Below are 2,084 nucleotides of genomic sequence, written 5' to 3'. Positions count from 1 at the left end.
GCATCTGATTTTTCATTTTTTCGGGACGGCAAAACATGAAACAGTTACTGAGAGCCACTTTTTACCCAGAGCCTCTTGCAAGGGCAGTTCCAACCTCAGCCAGACAGCAACAGCACCATGAGCAGTGCTTGCTACACCTTTAAGGACCACGGCCTTCACTTCTAATCTCAAAATGCTTTTTTCTTTCCTGCTTTTATGTGTAGTCTCTTGAAAGATTTTTCAACCATAAGTAACGCATAATGAGGATTGCCTTTTCCGTTGCTTGTAAACAGTACGCTGTGGGGAACCCTTCCTACCTGGAGTCTCCTAGTGCCACTACAAGATAAGCTAATAATTAATCAGAAAAGCACCTTGCGGCAACATTAGCAGATGGCCCATCAGCTGCTCTGATCCGAATCACCGTGTTAATCGTTTGTTCTTTGCCCGCTCCAGCTGTCTCAGATGAAGATGAGCGCCGTGTTCCTCCTGCTCCTGGTGTCCATCCCCAGCTCCACAGCAGTGCAGGACCTGCCGAGGCGGGAGCCACGGCGCCTGTCGTGTGTGCGATGCTGCGGACCCTCAGAGCAGCCCGTCTCCATCGTCTCCTCACGATACACGAGGATGAGCAGTGATCCTGCTTCCTCGGTACCCAAAGTGCAGCCAACCATAGACATCACCATCCTCAAAGGTGGGTAGAGGTGACCGAGGCCATAACATCCTTCCTCCATCTTGCTTGCACATCTTCATCTGGCAGATTGTGCTCTTTCCTACACCACGAAACTCATCTGATTTATTTATCCAAGGGGTGTCACAGCACAGCCTGTGTGCGCACAAATAAGAAGTGGCAATAAGCTCTAATCCATCAGAAAATGGAGTCAGTGAGAACTCAAGTTACATCGTACTAAAAAACAGATACAAATGTTATCCAAAAAGTTGTTCCTCAGAATAAGAAATGAAGAACAAGTAGAAATTCTCACTCACTTTTTCCATTTCATATGCTTTGTCTTACAAAGTAAGACCTTAATAATTAAACACATAATATAGGAGATATGTCAGGGAGTGCTATGCATAGAGACATGCAGACCAGACAAAGCCTCTCCAAGGCCCAAATCAGACTTAAGCCAAATCTTTAGCCAAACCTTTGTTGCCCTAAGCTGTGCATGGAGGGGCTGTGCATTCAGCTGGATCTGTGTAAGTAATCTGGTCAGGTAATGGAGTTTCACTACTTCAATATTTTGTGCATCAGCACTGTGAACTCAGGAAGACCAAGCTTTCACCTGGCATGCTTCTGAGAGTAAAGAGGCTGATGGTGTCTGGCATCTTCTGTTTTATGTTTGCAGGTGAGAAGGGGGAAATGGGAGAAAAAGGGTACCCTGGAGCAGCTGGGAAGGAAGGAGAGAGAGGGCTACGTGGTTTCAATGGACGAAAGGGCCAGAAAGGCCAGCCTGGCCCCCAAGGCCATTCATGCAAGCAGCTCTATGCTGCCTTCTCAGTGGGTCGCAGAAAGCCCTTGCATAGCTCAGACTACTTCCAGCACGTCATTTTCGACACCGAGTTTGTGAACCTCTACAAGCATTTCAACATGTTCTCAGGGAAGTTCTTCTGCTACGTGCCAGGAATCTACTACTTCAGCCTCAATGTCCACACTTGGAACTTCAAGGAGACCTATCTGCACCTGATGAAGAACGAGGAGGAGATGGTGATCCTCTATGCCCAGCCCAGCGACCGGAGCATCATGCAGAGCCAGAGCCTGATGCTGGACCTGCAGGAGGGAGACGAGGTCTGGGTGAGGATGTTTAAGCGGGAGAGAGAAAACGCCATCTATAGTGAGGAGTCTGATGTTTACATCATCTTCAATGGCCATTTAATCAAGCCAGCTGTAGAGTAGTTATTCCTCAGCTTCAGGCTTCAAAAGCTTCAGAGCTTTTGGTAGGGGTTTCTCTGATGCATTAGTGTCTTCCCTTTTAGAAATGCACATCCAGCTCTGCTTGGAAGGACTGCAGGAGGCAGCCTCCTGGTGGCTTTGTGTCCATGCCAGGAACACCTGTGAATGGAGGTGATGGGGCTTCAAGGTGCTCCAAGCTATGACCAGTAAAGGCTTTAAC

At 48.0% G+C, this 2,084-nt stretch overlaps 1 protein-coding gene across 1 annotated transcript; it reads left to right on the top strand.

The window, feature by feature from the left end:
- Nucleotides 1-441: 441 nt before the first annotated feature.
- C1QTNF8 (C1q and TNF related 8) lies at nucleotides 442-1,867 on the top strand (the record flags this gene model as incomplete). Its single annotated transcript, XM_079542895.1, has 2 exons — nucleotides 442-667; nucleotides 1,320-1,867. The coding sequence occupies 2 exons, from the start codon at nucleotides 442-444 to the stop codon at nucleotides 1,865-1,867; spliced, it is 774 nt and encodes a 257-aa protein (XP_079399021.1).
- Nucleotides 1,868-2,084: the final 217 nt, after the last annotated feature.

Source organism: Tetrao urogallus, assembly GCF_951394365.1.
Source record: "Tetrao urogallus genome assembly, chromosome: 15".
In the NCBI taxonomy this organism is placed as follows: Eukaryota; Metazoa; Chordata; class Aves; order Galliformes; family Phasianidae; genus Tetrao; species Tetrao urogallus.
Note: the sequence above shows the minus strand (reverse complement) of the source record. Positions and strands in the feature narration are given on the sequence as shown.